Consider the following 18,387-nt stretch of genomic DNA (forward strand, 5'->3'; position numbering starts at 1 on the left):
TAGGCGGCAGCGGCAGAATGCACTTTTTTTCCAAATTTCCCTTCCAGGATTACACTCCTGGGCGTCGGGGTCACCAGTGTAGCGGGGACTCGCAGGAGTCCAATCAAAAACTAATCGGACACGAGTTGTGGGCACTAGACGTGTTTATTCTCTCCAATACAGCTCCCTACTCCCCTGAGGTCACGGGTGTTGCCCGTCCTTAAATACCAACTCAGGTACCGACCCAGTGACTACCGCCTCCCACACCATGACGCTGCCCTCCAGAGCCGATGGTTCGTTGGGCCCTTGGGTTGCCACTAGGTGCCGCCACACTGTTAACAGTAAAAGGGCCTGATAAAAGGGCCATACCTGTTTGGTTAAATTGCAAAGGACGCTACAAATTTTGTTTTGGGAATTTCTTGTTAATCAATTAGGGCAGCACTGTGGCGCAGCAATAGAGTTGTTGCTTTACAGCACCAGAGACCCAGGTTCGATCCTGAATACGGGTGCTGTCTGTACGGAGTTTATACGTTCTCCCTGTGACCGCCCGGTTTCCGGTTTCCTCCCACATTCCAAAGACGTACAGGTTCGTAGGGTAATTGGCGCCAGACAAAAATTGTAAATTGTCCTTGGTGTGCTGGAGTATGGGGATCGCTGGTCAGCGCAGACACGGTGGGCCAAAGGGCCTGTTCCACGCTGTATCTCGCTTGTGTCCCACAAGTCTAAAGGATTGTCACCTGATGTTAAGACTAATACACATAGTAAAAATCTAAATAAAAGCACCTTTACAACCAGCTGTTTTATCAAGGGTGGAAAGTTTGTTCATTCCGCAGCTGTGACATGCGTCACCATTAATTTAGTAATTGATAACGTTGGGTATGCACAGCTGTCTAGAGAGACAATCAGAGCTAACGTTTCGGGTCAAATCATTATCAGGTCCAACATGTTATACCAATAATGGCCCAAGGAGGCAGTCATTCGGCCCATCTCCTACATGCTGGTGCCCAGGACAGCAAATTTCTTAGTCCTATCCCTTGACAATAAAAAAACTTGACTCTTGAATGAAGCCCTTGCTTGTTATGAACTGGTTACTGGAAACATATTTGTGCCTCAAAATATTTGTAGGAAGGAACTGCCGATGCTGGTTTAAACCAAAGATAGACACAAAATGCTGGAGTAACTCAGCGGGACGGGCAGCATCTCTGGAGAGAAGGAATGGGTGATGTTTCGTGTCTCAAACTACTCCAGCTTTTTGTGTCTATCTTGTGCCTGGATCTATGTTCTCCCCTCAGCAAAAAAGAATACATCAAAATAACTTTGTTTCACAGGGAGAATATAAAACTCCATAGAGACAGCACCAGTAGCGAGGATTGAACCTGGATTGAACCTGCTGTAAGGCAACTACTCTACCTCCGCGCCACTATGCCGCCATGTATAGACGCCTGAAAACTGTAACGTCCAGGTTCAGGAGCAGCTTCTTCTCACCAACCATCAGGCTATTAAACATTACAACATCCAACTAAGCTCCAAACTACATAGACTTGGGGAGCACTGTTTGTGTCTGCACCAATATTGTTCGTTTGATTTTTTTTAATACACTAAACATCTTTTTGCTGTATATTATGGTGTTTACACAGTACTCTGCCTATATTTCTGTTGTGTTGCTGCAAATAAGAATTTCATTGTTCTCTTTCAGAACATATGACTATAAACACGCTTGACTCTTGAACAGACCCATTTGTGTCTGCCTCAACTACTTATGGCAAAAATACTCAGAGCCCCAACAAAACTTTAGAAATTATAACCTTTTTTTTCTATTCATCCTACCAGAACTCTGCATAAGTTTTAAAATCTTTATTAAATCTCCTCTTGATCTTCTTCATCCCAGTGGAAACCACATATGTATTCCAGGTCTTTCCTTCCTTCGGCAGTTTCTTAATCTCTTCTATCAACCTGGTAAGCCTTGCATGCATTTCCTATGGCATTAATATCTTTCTATGACAGGGCACCCAAGGTTGAATCCAATTCATTTTACCATGGCTTAACTCTGTATACAATTGTTATTGCTCTTGTCATTTATGTCCTGGCATATAAAGTGGCCAATATTTATCTTTACAACTTTATATTTACTCTACTTGCACTTTCAGTCCTGAGATGTTTCTACTTCTACCACCTTCCCATTAAGCCCACACTATTTAAAATCCTGTGCAAATATTGGTAATAAAATCACATGAAATCCATTCTCCCAGTTTATTAATGTCGAAGCTCATTAAACCCTTGCTATCGCAGGGTGGAGGGGAGGACAGTCTGCATTATTGCCGATTGTCCGCTATAACTGAGTGAGGGGGAGGGTGAAGATTAATCCCTGGCCGGGAGGGAAGCAACGCGGCATTGGCGGGATGGGTGGTGGGGGGGGGAGGGATTAAACACGTGAGAATTCACAGGCCAGGGGACCACAGAGCCACACGCGGTGTGCCGGGGACAGGCCCGGTACTCACGTGATGCCAGCTCTTTGGGTAACTGCCGGAAGTGAAAGGTGGGGGGGTGAATGGGAAACGATTATAACCAAAATCTGCTACTTAGAGGTTCGTTATTGCGACGTTTTACTGTATTTCAATGCGTTTTAATTACAATATGCTGCTGGTATTACTGGGCACATTGAGGCTATAACAATGCACATTCTGGTCTAGCAGTCATTGAATCACACTGCTGCTGAACTAAGACTTTCTGTTCTCCAGTGACTGGCTTGTGGGATTTATCCTACAGGCCAAATGCCACAACAAGGAATAAAACTCACAGTCCCACATGCCATACTGTCAAAATAAACTGACATTTGTTGCCAATGTTTAGATTACGAGAGGCAAAAGTAGGGTAGATAGAGGAAAGTCTTTTTCCTACTGTGGGGGCAACAAAAACAAGAGGGCATAGGTTTAAGGTGAGAGGTGGGTAATGTAAAGGGGTCTTAGGGAATGTTTTTTGTACACAGAGTAGAACATGCTGCCAGAGGTGGAGGATTCAGAAACAATCACTATGCTGAAGAGGAATATTGACAGACATTTAAATAGGCAAGACTTAGGTGGATAAGATCCTAACCTGGGCAAATGGGATCAAGGTAGATGGGCAAAAAGGTTGGCGGTGACGAAATAAGCCAAAGGAATCATTTCTGTGTTGTACACCTCTATGTTTTTAAAGTCAGTCAGAAGACAAATAAATGTTAAAGTAGATACTGATTATATATAAAGCTGAATTTAAAATTTGATATTTAGATGATATTTGCAGATTACTTGTTAATACATTGACTGAACTAAATTAGATTAAACTGGCATATTCACTCCCTTGCTGCCTATTTCTACCATGGGAACTTTTAAATCTAACCTTTGGTGAGGGAAGGAAATTAAACTCCTCTCACTTGTGTAGCTCAAGCTCAAAGGCTATAAAGGCTCTGTGCCTGTAAATGCAGAGTGAGCTGGAGGGTGGTGGAACCAGCCTGGGGCAATATACTGCAGCAGGGGGATGAACCGAGTCTGCCTTGGGAATGAACCCTCATATTTTACCACGGGCCATGAGCAATGCAACTGTCTTTATTTCAAGAGTCAAAAGTGTTTTTTTGTAAAAGAGTTTTAATTGTCCTTAGACGAGATACCGGGCAGAAACGGGTCCTTCGGCCCACCAAGTCCTCGACAACCAGTAAACTCTGTACACCAGCACTATCTTACATATGAGGGACTATTTACATTTTTTTTTTACTTAAGCCAATTAATCTACATACCTGGGAGACACAAAATGCTGGGGTAACTCAGCGGGACAGGCAGCATCTCTGGAGAGAAGGAATGGGTGATGTTTCGGGTCGAGACCCTTCTTCAGACTCGAAATGTCACCCATTCCTTATCTCCAGAGATGCTGCCTGTCCAGCTGAGTTACTCCAGCATTTTGTGTCCACCTTCGATTTAAACCAGCGTCTGTTCTTTCCTACACAATAGCGGGAGGCGCTGGAAAGTACAGTGACTGCTGGAAATAACTGCGCTCAAAGCAGTGGATGCGAATTAATTAACTGCTTGTTACACCCATTCAGGCCAACAATCACATTTCTAAGCAGCACGCTGGCATGTGCTCCCAATTCAGAGAAAGTTAAAGGTACCGTGTGCATCTCCTCCACAGTGAAACATACTCATCACCTTGTCACCTCCCTCTCATCGACTTGTAAGAAAATGTAAGTTTGGCAATTATAGTGAGAGTGGGCCACAAACAGTAATGGTTCATTCTCCTCCCACATATGCCCTTTGTCAGCCACAGTCATGCAAAAGTCTCAGAATAATTTCTACAGCCGAAACCAAAAACATTTCAAGGCAGTAATGATGATCAAAGTTGTCAATAGTTGAAGGAATATTTTCTTTGGTCACCAGTTTTGTTGAAATCTCTGGAGAGAAGGAATGGGTGACATTTCGGGTAGAGGCCCTTTGTCAGTGTTGACCGGAAACGTCACCCATTCCTTCTCTCCAGAGATGCTGCCTAAGTTACCCCAGCATTTTGTGTCTATCTTTGGTGTAAACCAGCATCTGCAGTTCCTTCGTACACACTGTTGAAATTCCTAATGCCTTCAAAAGCAGGCATTGGCGATTTCTCAAGAAATACTTTTCCTGAGGAACTCTTCCTGCATTTATTCACGGTTCCTTGCAACGCTACTTTCCCGGACAAAGGCCAAGCGCCAGCTCAGCATCTAGGAGGGAGATCCACAGAGAGAAGTCCTGGGTTTATTTTCTCTCTCCGTTCTCCCTTTAGATTTCAGACTCTGAATGTTCATGGCTGTTCTTTGTTTGAAAATTGTTGTTCTCCACGGAGCGAGGAACTAATGCTGCTGGCATTTGCCCTTTTGTAATTTATTCATGGGGCCGCAAGTCAATTATTGTGTTCATAGACTGAGATTGATAGTGCGGTGCTCCTTATGCTATGGAGGCACACGGCCAGCCATTGGCACAGTTTGGCGGAGCAGGCTTGGGGGGTCATCTGATTTAGTTTAGGAAGGAAGTGCAGATAGACACAGAATGCTGGAGTAACTCAGCAGGTCAGGCAGCATCTTTGGAGAAAAGGAATAGGTGACGTTTCGGGTCAGCCTGAAGAAGAGATGCGGAGATGCCGCCTGATGCCGCTGAGTTACTCCAGCTTTTTGTGTCTGTGACTTAGTTTAGTTTATTTTAGAGATACAGCGTGGAAACAGGCCCTTCGGCTCACTTGCCGACCTATGATCACCCATACACTAGTTCTATCCTAGACACTAGCGATAATTTACAGAAGCCAATCAACCTAAAATCCTGTGCTTCTTTGGAATGATGATCACGATGGTCAGCATAGACTCGGTGGACATATTTCCATGCTGACTCTAAATTAAACATTCAAACAGTGCAGAGGCAAATTTCATGCCCTCACAAGATACATCAGGATAAACACAAAATACTGGAGTAACTCAGCTGCTCAGACAGCATCTCTTGAGAAAAGCAATAGGTAACATTTTAGGTCGAGATCCTTCTTCAGGTCTCAACTTGAAACGTCACCTGTTCCTTTTCTCCAGAGATGCTGCCTTACCCACTAAGTTACTCCAGCATTTTGTGTCTACCTTTGGTGTAAACCAGCATCTGCACTTCATTCTTACACATCGGGATGAACTACAGACCAATGAAACAGTCAGAGTAAGCTACCTCAACAATTGGATTATACTCACTGCAGGGTCAGCTGTAAAGGAGGGTGCGAGAGATGACTGTGTGCCATCTGGGCTTTCTGGGCTGTTCATTGGTGAACTATATTTATATTAAGAATTGCCAGAACTAAGATGACAACTTAGTCCATGTTGAGGACTATGATTTAACAAGGCCCTTTGTAGAACCATCTACAGTATCAAGGATTCCCAATAGCCCAAGCAATCAATGTCCGCCTCCCTCCACTTTGCAAGTAGCTGGGGCTTGAATGTTGAATGGAGACAACTCCCTTGTGGCCTTCCCTTTCATTCTGTTCCTCTTGCTCCCTCGATCTTTAGCTTGTACCTTATGTTCCCTAGGCATCTCGCTACCCTTCCAGCTGCTACCTTTTGCTGGCTCAGCGGGTCAGAGAGAATCTGTGGAAGAAGACCTGCCAAACTACATTTCAGGTCAGGACCATTCTTCAGACATTGTAGTAAGGAGGGAGAAAGCTCGTAGAGAAGTGGGGGCGGGGCAAAGCCTGGCAAGTGATGGGTGGATACAGATTAGGAAGATGGGTGGAGAAAGAGCAGAGATGAAAGAAAGACAAAGGGGAATGGGATAAGAAGAGGGGTGAAATGTAAAGACAAAGGAATGGAGATAGGTGGGAGGAAGCAGGGGAGGAGGTGGGAAGAAGGTGGAAAGGAGAATAGGGGCAGGATAGTGAGAGAAATGGGTGTGCATCTAAGTGGGGCACAGGGAAGAGGGGAGGGACAAAAGGGGATGGGGGCTGAGCTCTAATCAATATGCCACTATGCCGCCTTACAAGCTCCCTTGCCTCCAAACTAACTTGCCCATTTTGTTTTACAAGGAGCCAGCACAAACACAAAGGGGCAAATGGTCTCCTGAACAACAATGATTCTATGATAATACCATTTGAAGCTTGTAGCATTGTAGGTGTTCACATTTGACAAGCTGGAATGACAAGATATTATTCTCAGTAGAAGTTTCAAGCTAAACATAACCATAGCATCCATAGTTGGAGTCAGCTGTAGTCCCCCACCAAGCTCAATACTAACCAGGAACCTAATCACAGATACCCATAGTTTACTGGATTGGTTTAGGTTTATTATTGCCACATGTACAAAGGTACGGTGAACAGCTTTGTTTCACACGCTACCCACACAGATTAGATATCCGATACATAGATACAACCAGTTCAAACTCAAGTACAATAGATAGAACAAAGGGGAAGATACAGAGTACAGAATGCATGTCCTAAGCATTGTAGTGCATTAGTTCCATAGACAAAGTCCTGTCCTAAATAGGGTGGAAATGAATCACACAGTGCCCTAGCTTATGGAAGCAATGTTCAGAAGCCTAATGGTGAGGAAAAAAAAGTTGTTCCTGAGTCTGGCGGTGTGCACTTTCTGCCTGATGGAAGAAGTGAGAAGAAGGATTGACCAGAGGGGAACAAGTCTTTTAATCTGTTGGCTGTGTTTCCGAGGGAGCAGGAAGTTTAGATGGATTTACCGGTGGTCTGGATGATGTGTCTTCCAATTGAGTCATAGGAAAACCTTCCTGGTCAAATATTCAATGAATCCGAGCAGATGGGACGAGTGATGATATGCATCCTGGATTTCTCTACAAAGGGTCGGCACAAATGCGATGGGGCAAATGTTCTGCTGCACTCCAATGATTCTATAATAATATCATTTGAAGCTTGTCACATTGTAGGAGTTCTCGACGAGGAGTTGTTCTTTGGTACACAAAGGGTTCGAACTGTCAAGGGAATAGAAGCACATAGCATTGTGCCAAAAAACAGGAAAGCACACAGCTGCTGACTCAAACCCTCTGTGCCTTGTAAAACAATGCAAGGGCCTGACCGACACTGATTGACATCATAATGTGAAAGGAAGTCATGTCTAGGAACATAATGAAAATACAAAAAAAGGAACAAGAGTGAAGTATTTTAGGTTACTGGATGCGACAGGGTCTATTACGGTGGAAGTGCTGGGTGGGGCGGCTGGACTTCTCGGCCTTGAACCAAAACTATAAATTGCTGTGTTGGTTAATAATCTCCTTTGTAATAAGATCCCAGCTTTAAAATCTCTCTTGTCTGAGAATCCAGTTTTAAAATGTTGGAGGCCACAGCAGTAGAGTTGCTGCCTGACAGCGCCATAGATGCGGGATCGATCCTGACTACGGGTGCTGTCTGCACAGAGCTTCTACATTCTCCCTGTGACCGTGTGTGTTTTCTCTGGGTGCTCTAGTTTCGTCCCACATTCCAAAGACACACAGGTTTGTAGGCTAATTTGGTATTGGTAAAATTGTAAATTGTCCCTAGTCTGTTGGATAGTGTTAGTCTCTGGGGATCACTGGTCAACACGGAATCAGTGGGCCAAAGGGCCTGTTTCGCGCTGTATCTCTAAACTAAACTAAACATGTCCCAGTCCAAAACATCACCAGTCTATTTCCATCCACAGATGCTGCCTGGCTATCTGAGCTATTCCAGCAGACTTTTTTTTCTGCTTAAGATTTTAACATCTGCAGTCTCTTGTGTCTCCATTTTACCATCTCATATTGGTGACTGAAATAAGTTCAAAAGTTCATATGTTATAGGAACCGAATTAGGCCATTCGGCCCATTGTTTACTCCACCATTTAATCATGGCTGATCTATCTTTCCCTCTCAACCACATTTTCCTGCCTATTCCCCATAATCCCTGACACAGGTAGTACCAAAAATACTCAGCAGATCGGGTGTCATCTGTGGAGAGTGGAACAGACTTACTGCTTCAGGTGCCTGGACTTGCATCAAAAGGTCATCAATCTGATGCATTAACCTCATTCCCTGGGAGCTGCCCAATGCATTGAGTATTGCCAGCATTCCCTGTTCCTTTCTTTGTCTCAGGGTTCCAGCACTTGTGGGATTTTGCGCCTGCTTTTAAGTCACATTTGCTTTAGGTTGATAATAAAAACATGACCAAAGACAACAAATTGTTGCAGAATCCAATCCAAACGTGAACGTTATTGGTAGCAAGAGCCAGACGGGTAATAAAAGCTTTTGCCGATCTAGTTTAGTTTAAATGTACAGCGCGGAAACAGGTCCTTCGGCCCACACTGACGATCGATCCCTGTACACTCGGTCTATTCTACACACTTAGAGACAATTTAACAAAACTACAAAACTGTATGTCTTTGGGATGTCAAGGAAACCGGAGGACCTAGAGAAAACCCACACAGGTCACAGGGATAGCGTACAAACTCCATACAAACAGCACCCACAGTTAGGATCAAACCCGGGTTTCTGGCGCTGGAAGGCAGCAACTCTATCGTTGTGCCACTGTGCAACCCCTAAATTGCTTTGTTGAGCAATTTTCCTTCAGTGAGCATTATACAAAATGTACAGGTGGAGACTGAGCATCTTGACAGCCATGCATGCCAGGGCAGCAGCCATTGCCTTTGAAATAACCTGTGATTAGTGAGCAACCTGCTGCATTACATCTTTCAGCGCAAGTTTATTTTTGCTATATTTGGCAATATCTTAAAGTTAAAGCGTGTCTGCTAAAAAGAAACAATGGTGCATAATGCCGCTATTATCCGGCTCGATTATTCTCTCATCACTACTCTTTCAAAAATGACATTTGTCTAAGAAAAATTGTCTTTTTTGTCAACTGTTTTGTCATGATCCATAATTTTGAATGATACATGATTGCAAAAATCACCTTTCCATAGACTAGAATCATCGTGATTACAGATTTTCTGCTGCTACTGGGGGCGGGTGATGTCTGCGTGGACTTTGCACGTTCTCCCTATGACTTTGTGGGTTTTCTCCGGGTGCCCTGGTTTCACCCACATTCCAAAAACGGCGGGTTTGTCAGTTAATTGGCCTCTGTAAATTGCCCCTAGTGTGTAGAGAGTGGATGAGAAAGTCCGATAACACAGAATGGTGTGAACAGATGATCAATGGTCGGAGTGCACTCGATGGGCTGAAGGGCCTGTTTGCATGCTATATCTTGCAATTCAATTTAAAGCCTCAAGCTAAACAATGAAGAGCAGCTACATGAGAAACTATACCTTCCTTCAAAAAACAGTCCTGCACTGTAACCTTGCTCAAGGTAAAACATTTGTATGGCTTATCTGTGGGTCTTTGTTGGTTACATTAGCTGAATAAAATTATGGGTAATTTTAACGCCCACCAACGTTGGTGAAAAACCCAGCTATTGTTTTGGAAACCTCCCTTTTCCTTTTGGATTTTGTGCACTTTATAACTAATGCATGTCACACTGATTGGAGTTCCCACTCAATCATAGCTTCAATTACCGACACCGTCCCGGCACTGCTCCCCACCTACAATCTAATCTGAACCATTCAGCTGAATTCTCATTTTATATTTCAGTAGGTTGAGGAAAAATTGTCCAGGATAATACACCCTGAATAATGCAGTACCATCACATACTGCTTAAAAGGCTCCAGGCGTCATATACAGGTCTGAGAGCAACTTCACTGTTGTCAGCTCAACAACATGAATACATCTGGGGGGTGAGAGGAAGAGAGAGAGAGAGAGGGGGGGGGGGGGGGGGGGGGAGAGGGAGAGAGGGAGAGAGAGAGAGAGAGAGGGAGAGAGGAGAGAGGAGAGAGGAGAGAGAGAGAGAGGAGGAGAGAGGGAGAGGGGGAGAGAGAGAGAGAGAGGGGAGAGAGAGAGAGAGTGAGAGAGAGAGAGAAGGAGAGGAAGCAGGAGGGAGAGAGGGAGAGGAGGAGCGAGGAGGGAGAGAGAGGAGGGAGGGGGAGTGAGAGGGAGAGGGGGAGGAGGAGGAGACGAGAGGAGAGGGAGGGGGAGAGGGGAGGAGGAGAGAGGAGAGGAGCGGAGAGAGAGGGAGGAGGACGGGAGGGAGAGAGAGAGAGAGAGAGAGGGGAGAGCGGAGGAGGAGAGGGGAGAGGGAGGGGAGGAGAGGGGAGAGGGAGAGGGAGAGGGAGAGGGAGAGGGAGGGGGAGAGGGAGAGGGAGAGGAGAGGGAGAGGGAGAGGGAGAGGGAGAGGGAGAGGGAGAGGGAGAGGGGAGAGGGAGAGGGAGGGGAGAGGGAGAGGGAGAGGGAGAGGGAGAGGGAGAGGGAGAGGGAGAGGGAGAGGGAGAGAGAGAGAGAGGGGGGGGGGGTAGAATAACAAGATAAAGTTATTTAGAATGCTGTTCAGCCTTCCCTGGTCAGCTTCTTCTTCCTTCTAAGTGTCCCGAGGGCTCGAGGATGATTTATTTGCTCTCCAGTTTTGTGGAGTGGAGGACATCAGTGCATGAATTCTGTAATAAGGGGAGACCACTGAACCCAGACTCCCCACGGACTTGACCCAGAGGGACCTTGCTCTAGTGTCAAGGAGCGCAAGTACCATGGTGCAAATCTCAAAGACTAGAAGGCATAGTTTTAAGGTGAGAGGGGCAAAGTTTAAAGATGATGTGGAGGGCAAGTTTTATTCTAAAAACACAGAGGGTGGTGGGTGTCAGCTGTGCGCTGGCAGGGGTGGAGGTGGAGGCACATGTGATAGTTATATTTAAGAGACATGGGTAGGCAGGGAATAACGGCATGTGTAGGGAATGAAGGGGTCTGGTTCACGGTGCAGGCAGAGGAGTTTAGAGTACCTTGGCATTATATTTAGCACAGTCATCTCGATGCATCACACCATGGTTTGGGAACAGCTCCATCCAAGACCACAAGAAATTGCAGAGAATGGTGGACACAGCCCAGACCATCACACAAACTAACTTCCCTTCCATTGACTCCATCTACATCGCACGTTGTCTCGGCAAGCCGACGAGCAGCATCAAGCATCACAGTCATTCCTTCTTCTCCCCTGTCACATCAGGCAGGAGGTACAGAAGTGTGAAAACACACACACCTCCAGGTTATGGGACAGTTTCCTCCAAACCGTTACCAGGCAACTGAACCATCCTATCAACAACTAGAGAGCAGTACTGAGCTGCTATCTACCTCATTGGAGACCATCAGACCATCTCCACTTTATTCCCTTTATCATGCATCTGTACACTGTGGACGCCTCGATTGTAATTATGTGTAGTCTTTCCGCTGACTGGTTAGCGCGCCATGAAATGCTTTTCACTGCACCTCATTACATGTGACAATAACCTAATCCAAACTAAATATCGCACCTCTGAATTTAATCTAAATTTCAACTTGGTGTAAATGCTCTTTAATAATACCTCTCTCCTTTTCTTGCTCAATTTACTTTTCAATCTGTTTAACTTTATCAAACAGCTCGCCTCCCTTTCTATATTAATATTAAGGGCCTGGTCCCATGCTGTAGTGTTCTACATTTGCACACATACAAATATGCACACCCTCTTCGATCTATCTCCTCCTCTGAACCCCTCCCTCCTCTAACCACCACGCCTTCCTAACTGCCCCCATCAGTCTCATTCCCTCTCTGAAAGCTCCCACCCTCCTCGTTCTCTCTCCTCTTTACCTCCCATCCCATTTACTCCCTTCCCGTTCAGTTACCCCTTTATCTCAACTCACCACTGACACCTTCCTCCTTCATTGAATCATCTCCCTCTAACCATACACCACCCACTCCACTCACTTCCACTCCACACCCTCTCACCTCTCTTCACTTCACACCCCCTTCCCTCCTCTCCTTTTTGCTTTCCCTCACCCCATCTCAGCCTTTAACCCGCTGTGTCCCAGCGCCCTCAGTCACCTCTCCTCCTCTCTCAGCCCCTTGCTGCCTTCCTGTTGTGCTCCATCTCTCCCCTAACAGCGGGCCCCGTGCACTCTGCTCACTCACTGGACTACCCCCAGAACTACAGTTGCTGACTTCTCCCAAGCTTCGCCTCCCTTTCAGTCACTGTGTAAACAGTTTTCATTAAATTGATCACTTATAATGGAGATGCAAGGAACTGCAGATGCTGCTTTACAAAAAAAATAAGCCAAGTGGAGAACATCTCTGGAGAAGACGGATAGGATGGGGTGTTTGCGTAGATACGAATTGCCAAGATTGTGTCAACCAAAGATAGACACAAAGTGCTGGAGTAACTCATCAGGTCAGGCAGCATCTCTGGAGAATAAAGATGGGTGACGTTTCTGGTAGGGACATCAAGTCTGAAGAAGCCCTCCCCCCCCACCCTCCCCAACCGTCCTTTTACTCCAGAGATGATGCCTGACCTGCTGAGTTACTCCAGCACTTTGTGTCTACCTTTGGGATAGGATGTAGATGGCTGTTCACCTCGTCAGTCAGGTCTCCTTCTAACCTGCCAACACAACACAGAAGTAGCATGCGACCTGTTTGAGTGTAATACAGATTTCAGCTTGGTATAAGTGCTCTTTAAAAATTACCTCTCATCTCTTGCTCAATTTACTTTTCAGTCGGTTTAATATTATTAACAAGCGGTAGTTCCACTTTCAATATTAATATTAAAAGTCACTGGGCCCCTAAGTCCCGACAATAAAATGCAGGAAAGAGAAAAAAAGACACACAGTGCTGGAGTAACTCATCGGGTCAGGCAGCATCCCTGGAGTGCATGGATAGGTGATGCTTTGCAGAAAGGAACTGCAAATGGTGGTGTACATCGAAGATAGACACAAAGTGCTGTAGTAACTCAGCGGGTCAGGCAGCATCTCAGGAGAAAAAGGATGAGTGACGTTTCAGGTCGGGACCCTTCTTCAGACTGAAAGTAGAGGGGATGGAACTGGAGGTAAGAAAAGGCCAAAAACAAGGCAGGGCCGACAACAGATCAAGGCAGGGTGGAGTCCATAATGGCCCAATTTTGACTGAGGGAAAGGTGAAAACCATCGGATTCAGGGATGTAAATAGTGCAACTGGCAGGACGAATAGAAGGACGGGGGGGAGGAATGCAAGGATTAATTGTTAATGGACTGTTGGATTGTAAAATACTCAAGCTAAATTGTGACGTTTGGGGTGGGGGGTTACTTTCCTTCGGACTGATTTTTTTCTGAGAGGGAAGAAAACTAAAATCACAATACGGGGGGGGGGGGGGGCAGTGTGAGAGGGTCTCACAGAACCACCATCGGAGGAAGGGTACAATAACGTTCCGATAACGTGCAACTACAAAGGCTCTCCAATGGCGCAGCGTTAAATACTATTAGCAGAGCTGGTCCGCCGGCCAAACAATCAAACTGCTCCAAGTTTTCGGTATGCTAGTCTATCACAACGACACCGCCAAATCCTAGCCAAGTTGCAGACCATTTGCCACACCATAAATGATATGAACTAAACCATGCTGTGTCCCGCCTCTCCTCTCTCCCAGCTTTCTCCTCCACCCCGTACAATCTGTCTGAAGAAGGGTACCGACCAGAAACATCACTTATCCATATTTTCCAGGGATGCCACCCGCACTTTGTGTTCCCATGAGCAAACTACTGTTTTTTTTCCCCCCGAAGCCATTGTTATTTCTTGTGTAGACACAAAAAGCTGGAGTTACTCAGTGGGACAGGCAGCATCTCTGGAGAGAAGGAATGGGTGGCGTTTCGGGTCGAGACCCTTCTTCTACGACCCGAAACGTGAAGAAGGGTCTCGACCCGAAACGTCACCCATTCCTTCTCTCCAGAGGTGTTGCCTGTCCCGCTGAGTTACTCCAGAATTTTGTGTCTACCTTTGATTTAAACCAGCATCTGCAGTTCTTTCCTGCACGTTATTTCTTGCGTCTCAGGCTCACAATCTGATTAGATCTCCCCCCCCCCCCCCCCCGGGTGCTACATGGTAGTTGAAGGCGAGATCTTCATTCTATGTCTGCACATAACCATACAAACTGGCAGCATGTTTTACAACCAAACCGAAAGGGGCAGCGTAAGTTGCTGCCCCGGGTTTGATCCTGGCCACGGGTGTTGTTTGAATCGAGTTTGTACATTCTCCCCGTGACCCGTGGGTTTTCGCCGGGGGCTCCGGTTTCCCCACACAATCCAAAGACGTACAGCTTTGTAGGATAATTGGCTTCGGTAAAAATGGGTAAATTGTCCCCTGTATTAGTTAATGTGCGGGGATCACTGGCCGGCGCGGACTCGGTGGGATGAAAAGCCTGTTTCCGCGCTGTATCTCTAAACTATTAACGGAACTGTGTGTTAAAACATCCCCAGCTTGGATCACAGTGAGAGGCTCATGACGTTTCACAAATGTATTACTCGGAGCCTTGGAACAAAGCACCGGCTCCTTTTCCTTTATAATTGGCAAGTTAACATGTTGCGTCTGCGTTGCGTTGTGCGGTGAGTGGAAAACGCGAAGAAGCAACGAGAGAGTCCCATTCGCCCGTCGCCTTATCCGCGGTGCGTTAGGGACTCCCTGCGTACGGGAGCAGGATAGCGCCCGAGCCACTCGCCCAGCCGCGCAACAACCCTCACTACAGGAGGTCTACATCAGGAGCCCTTGCACTTGATCTAACTCAGGTGGGACACGAGAGGGGTTTAGACCCCCTGTTCTTCAAAGCAAACCACTAGAGGGTGTGAGCTATAGGGAGAGGTTGAGTAGGCTGGGTCTCTATTCCATGGAGCGCAGGAGGATGAGGGGAGATCTAATAGAGGTATACAAAATCACGAGAGGAATAGATCGGGTAGATGCACAGTCATGTTCCCAGAGTAAGGAAATCGATGACCGATGGCATAGGTTCAAGGTGAAGGGGAAAAGATTTAATAGGAATCCGAGGGGTGACTTTTTCACACATAGGGTGGTGGATTTATGTAACAAGCTGCCAAAGGAGGTAGTTGAGGCTGGGACTATCCTATCGTTTAAGAAACAATTAGACAGGTACATGGATAGGACAGGGTTGGAGGGATATGGACCAAGCGCAGGCAAGTGGGAATAGTGTAGCTGGGACATTGTTGGCGGTGTGGGCGAGTTGGGTGAAGGGCCTGTTTAACACACTGTAACACTCTATGAGTATGACATTGTCCCCTTCCACACAACCCATCACAAACACATGAAGCGTCCGTTTTATGCTCTATTTTATATTTGTTACTTATACCTGGTAGTTTTCGTTTCGGATTAAGGTTTGACTGGAATCTCAAACGCCATCCCAAGTTTCAGATCTCAGTCTTCCCCGCTTCCTAGAGAATGTGTCGGATTTGGAAGACCTTGGATATTTATTTCGACCCTCGCAGGGGACAGCAAAGAATCGGGCCATGGGGCTTATAGATCCGAACTCTCAGTCCGAATCCCGGGATTTTTTTTGCTAAACTAGTATCTGTATTATAATACTGTATCCTAAATTCGTAAATTCATATGACATAGGAGCAGAATTGGGCCATTAGGCCCATCGAATCTACTCCGCCATTCAATCAAGGCTGATCTATCTTTCCCTCTGAAACCCGTTCTCCTGCCTTCTCCCTGCAACCCCTGATATCCTTACTAATTAGGAATCTGTCAGTCTCCGCCTTACCAATGCCCAATTACATGCCCTCTATGGCCTTTTGTGGCAATGAATCCCACAGATTCACCATCCTCTGACTGAAGAAATTCCTCCTCAACTCCTTTCTGAAATGTACGTCCTTTTATTCCGGGGCCGTGCCCTCTGGTCCTCGACTCTCCTAGTGGAAACATTCTCTCCAAACATCTAGACTATGGTTGCTGCCCTCTGCTCTCGCCTTGATTCAGTTTTGCTACTACCCCTCTTTGCCTCTCTATAGAAAGCCCTCCATAACCTTGCGTCCTCGCGTCCAGAGACCCAATTTAACCGGTCCAGGTGAGTTACTCCAGTATTTTGTGTCTATCTTCGGCTTGAACCAACATCTGCAGTTCCTTCCCACAAAAGAGTCCAACGAGGTACAGACCGCCGAGTGTACCAGCCCCTCTTATCCCCACCGCGGTGTCACCGCAATAGTCTTTATGTAACCACTGTGCCCCGAATACGCAGCGCCGTCTCGGATTCCTGGAAGTCTATCAGCTTACAATTGCTGAAGATAGACACAAAAAGCTGGAGTAACTCAGCGGGGCAGGCAGCATCTCTGGAGAAAAGGAATCGGTGACGTTTCGGGTCGAGACCTTTCGTCTGCAGTTCTTTCCTACAGTTTACACAATTGCTTTCAGCTATAACGGACCATGTCGAGTTGTGAAGCTGCTACAAGTTATTCTCAGCCTTCTGACGCCAGTCTACATCCCACGACACGAGGGGGTTACGGTTCGCCGGAGAGACCCCTAGTCCGCGGATTCTCGGCAGCCACATGAGTTAACAACGCACGCACACACATTACACACCGCAAATGACAACTTCGCAGCTTGTGGAGCCAGCTCCAGACTAAAACTTTGTCGGCGCTCCGACTAAAAGCCTCAGAGCCCCGAGGCGACAGCGAGCTGCGGAACAGCCCGAGTCGAGAGGGCAGGAACAAGTTTATCTCCCAGAGTCGAGTGTAAACAAGCTCGGCAGACACTCCGCGGAAGCAAAGAGGGGGGAAAGGAAACCGTCTCGTTGCAAAAAATAAATAAAATCCTTGCCAGCGCTAAACGTAACTGACACTTAAAACACAGACTATAACACGGCGGCGAGCCAGAGTTAGGAGTGCCGAGCGGGGAACGGGAAGCGTCCAGGCTTTTGCTGGACGGATTAAGTTTCTTTAAAAGACAGGAGAGGAGAGGGGAGGAGGGAGGGGGGGGGGGGGGGGTGGAGTTCGGAGAGTTAAGCTCCTTTGACAATCCTGGGGTTTAAAGTTATGGAAGCGAGAAAGATCGAGAGTCAGGGAGTGTTCAGAGCTGAAGATTGAAAGGCAGAGGACAAGGGAGAAACAGGGTCCCAGGGATGGGGGAGTGTTGCCCCGGACGGGGGGGTCTTATGGATTTGGTGGGGGGGGGGGGGTTAGATATCGCCCTGGACGGGGTCCCAGTGTAGGTGAGGGAAGTATTGCCCCGGACGGGGGTCCAGGGATGAGGAGGGGGGGTTGTCCCTGAGGTCCATTGGATAGGGAGAGTATTAACACGGGTGGGGGTCCCAGGAGTAGACGGGGTGGGTATTGCGCCGGGCGGGGGTCCCAGGGATTTGGGGCGGGGTGGGGGGGGGGGGGTAGTATTGCCCGGAAAGGGGGTCCCGGGGAGGGGAGAGGAGGGGAAAACAGTTTTGGGGAACTGGGGTTTTCCCCCCAAGACGCCAGGAGCCAAGACTGACAGCAGACACGCCATTTGAATTCACTTGGCATGCAGAGGTGCCGCTTACCTGCAATCGTCTGTCCTCCAACTCTTTGCAAAAGATTCATCCCCAGCAAGAGGCAAGTTAGAAAGCGCTCCATCCCTCCCGGCGCCGCTCCCCGGGACAACGAGCAGCCCCCGCCCGGTGCTGGAGGAGGTGGGGGCTTCCACACAACTCAAGGGGCGACCACCGGCAGGCAGCCCGGGGCAGGGGGGGGGGGGGGGGGACACTGAGCCGGGGTAGGGGTGGTGGGGGTCCCAGACCAGCAGCCGGCCTCCCCGCTTCGGACGCGCCGACTTTCCTTCCCCTCAGCTTTCTTTTCCAAGTTAAATTCCTCTCGCGTTCAGCTTGTTTCCACTACTTCGGGTTACTTGGCGCTGTCTGACAAGACTGGCCGGGAAAGCGCTGACGTCGGGGGGGGGGGTGCGCGTGCCCGCGGCCGCTCTGATCCCGGGGCGGGAGCGCGCGCCGTCGTGGCCGTGGGCGAGAGCGCGGGAGCGCGCGGCGCTGTGTCCGGACGGCCCTCGTCTCGCAGCCCGCACTTCCTTCCCTTCCCCTCCCCTCCCCTTACTCCCTCTCTATCTGCTTCTGTAACAATGCAGCCG

At 47.5% G+C, this 18,387-nt stretch overlaps 1 protein-coding gene across 18 annotated transcripts in view; it reads right to left on the reverse strand.

Moving 5' to 3' along the window:
- The window catches only part of ptprm (protein tyrosine phosphatase receptor type M), a 940,804-nt gene extending 922,620 nt beyond the window's left edge, over positions 1 to 18,184 (reverse strand). For 15 of the 18 annotated variants that reach the window (XM_033019867.1, XM_033019862.1, XM_033019861.1 and 12 more), the window contains exon 1: positions 17,810 to 18,184. In XM_033019867.1, the coding sequence (XP_032875758.1) occupies positions 17,810 to 17,882 (73 nt within the window). In that variant the 5' untranslated portion in view covers positions 17,883 to 18,184. The remainder of the gene's footprint in view (positions 1 to 17,809) is intronic. The other 3 variants (XM_033019865.1, XM_033019863.1, XM_033019856.1) reach the window with 1 other exon arrangement.
- Between the last annotated feature and the right edge of the window lie 203 nt (positions 18,185 to 18,387).

Source organism: Amblyraja radiata, chromosome 4 (genome assembly GCF_010909765.2).
Source record: "Amblyraja radiata isolate CabotCenter1 chromosome 4, sAmbRad1.1.pri, whole genome shotgun sequence".
NCBI lineage: Eukaryota > Metazoa > Chordata > Chondrichthyes > Rajiformes > Rajidae > Amblyraja > Amblyraja radiata.